General features: G+C 46.9%; 1 protein-coding gene across 1 annotated transcript; it reads left to right on the forward strand.

Annotated features, from left to right (window-relative positions):
* Positions 1-459: 459 nt before the first annotated feature.
* LOC138862109 (uncharacterized) lies at positions 460-2,143 on the forward strand. Its single transcript, XM_070123269.1, has 4 exons — positions 460-521; positions 1,252-1,507; positions 1,677-1,900; positions 2,041-2,143. Exons 1-4 carry the CDS (start codon positions 460-462, stop codon positions 2,141-2,143), a joined length of 645 nt encoding a protein of 214 aa, XP_069979370.1.
* Positions 2,144-2,364: the final 221 nt, after the last annotated feature.

Consider the following 2,364-nt stretch of genomic DNA (forward strand, 5'->3'; position numbering starts at 1 on the left):
CAAAGGGAAGAGCAGATGGTAGAGAGAAGGGGAGAAGGGGAGAGGGAGAGAGAGAGAGAAGCGGAGGGAGAGGGGAAGCGGTTGAGGGTTGTTGGGAAGATGGAGAAGGAGAGTAGGGAGGGAAAGAAATTAAGAGAGAGAAGGAGTGAGAGAGGGAGAGGGAGAGAGAGAGAGACAGAGAGACAGAGACAAAGACAGAGAGAGAGCGAGAGAGTCAGAAAGAGACAAAGAAGAGGTATGGACGGAAAAACGAGGAGAAAGGGAAAGAGAGAAAAAAAAGAAGCATTCACGAAAAAGATGTGAAAGACCACTAGGAAGACATAAAAGCTTACGAAGAAGAGACACGAAGCGAAGAGAGAGGGAAGAAAAGAAAAGAAAAAGGAAATAAAAGAGAGAAGACGAGAAGAGAGAGAAAGAAAAGGACAAAAAAAGGGGATGATGAAAGACCCACCAAAAAACATGACCACTCAAATTTCGGCCCACATTCAGATCGAGGAAAATATGCGTCTGGAAGCTTTTGCGTAATAAAATAAATGAATAAATGATAACTGAATAGATAGGGTAGGTAGACGGGTATGTCGCGATAACGTTGCTTCTTTGATTTATATTCTTTCTTATTTTCATTTCTCTTCATACACACATACACGCATACACACACACAAACACACACACACACACACACACACACACACACACACACACACACACACACACACACACACACACACACACACACACACATATATATATATATATATATATATATATATATATATATATATATATATATATATATATATATATATATATATATATACATATATATATATATATATATATATATATATATATATATATATATATATATATACATACATATATATATATACACACACACAGAGTTGAGGTGGCTGCTCTTTCGGAGGTGAGTAGACCTGGCAGCGGCACGATCAGTGCACGTGGTTTCACCTACTACTGGTCAGGCCGCAGTGACGCTCACCATCTCCAGGGAGTAGCCATAGCTGATACCGGCAGCGAGAATTGCCTCCTTTTCCGGGACTTTGCAAGGTCCCAGAAATTGAGGATTTCTGGCTCCTGGTACCAGCGCCCGGACCCGCATCGCTGGACATGGTACTGCGATGCGGGTAATGCAGCCAAGGAGATCGACCACACACTCGTTAGCACTCGTTGGGGGATCCTCCAGAACTGCAGGGTGTATAGGAGTGCTGAGGTTTGTGGTACTGATCATAGATTGGTTGTGGCTACCCTCCGGGTCCACTTCACAACTCCCCACGTTATTAGGGGTCTTGCTGAGGAGGTCGAAGGCCATTTCTTAGTAAATGACCTTCGTCCGTTGCCGGACTTACCCGTCAGTGAGGACCCTCCCTCCCTAACTGAAGTTAGGAGAGCGATTTCCAAGCTGAAGAGTGGCAAAGCAGCGGGTATTTGCGGCATCCCAGCTGATCCGTTAAAGGCTGGTGGTGAACCTATGACTCGTGGGTTGCATGTGACTGCCATCTGGCGGTTTGGTACCGTTCCCCCCGACCTGTTGAGGGGGGAAGGGGGACCGTTGGGACTGCAGCAATCACCGAGGCATCACACTGCTCAGTATACCAAGCAAGTTTCTCGCCCACATCCTTCTGAGACGTATTAGAGACCACCTACTGGGGCATCAGAGGCCGGAGCAATCTGGATTCACTCCTGGTAAGTCCTCAATAGACCGTATCCTTGCGCTTCGACTCATTATAGAGCGCCGCCGTGAGTTCGGGCGTGGGCTGCTCGCAGCCTACATCGACCTCAAGAAGGCGTTCGATAGTGAATCGGGAATCACTCTGGGATATCCTGAGACTGAGAGGAATTCCAACAAGGATTATTGGACTAATATCAAGCCTGTACCCTGGTACTGAAAGTGCTGTAAGGTGTGGTGGGGGCCTGTCGAGCTTCTTTCCTGTTAGTTCAGAAGTGCGGCAAGGCTGTGTCCTTGCACCAACACTTTTCAATGCTTGCATGGACTGGATACTGGGCAGAGCTACTGTTCAGTCATTGTGGAGCAACACCGGGCAATATCAAGATTACAGTCCTTGACTTTGCCAATGGTGTTGCTATTCTATCTGTCTTTGGAAACCCTAGAGGTGGTTCTTGATGCATTTAGTAATGAAGCGAAGCCCTTGGGTCTAGAGGTCTCCTGGACCAGGAATTTGGGGACTTGCTAGGAGAACCTGCTCGATCGGTACGCGCTTGAGGCGAGGACACTGAAGTCACAGTGAGCTGCACATACCTTGGTAGTTTAGTTCATAATTCTGGGCTGTCAGACCATGAATTCAGCAGACGGATTGGCGTGGCAGCAGGGGTCATGAACTCTCT

The sequence above is a fragment of the Penaeus vannamei genome, chromosome 7 (assembly GCF_042767895.1).
Source record: "Penaeus vannamei isolate JL-2024 chromosome 7, ASM4276789v1, whole genome shotgun sequence".
Classification (NCBI taxonomy): Eukaryota; Metazoa; Arthropoda; class Malacostraca; order Decapoda; family Penaeidae; genus Penaeus; species Penaeus vannamei.

What these genes read in the sequence shown, in the direction of transcription:
- LOC138862109 (XM_070123269.1), top strand. Translation starts at nt 460, where the DNA reads ATGACCACTCAAATTTCGGCCCACATTCAGATCGAGGAAAATATGCGT. An exon ending in ATGCGTCTGGAAGCTTTTGC is followed by an intron (nt 522 to 1,251) that starts GTAATAAAATAA and finishes TACTGATCATAG; the next exon opens with ATTGGTTGTGGCTACCCTCC. An exon ending in AATATCAAGCCTGTACCCTG is followed by an intron (nt 1,901 to 2,040) that starts GTACTGAAAGTG and finishes GCTACTGTTCAG; the next exon opens with TCATTGTGGAGCAACACCGG.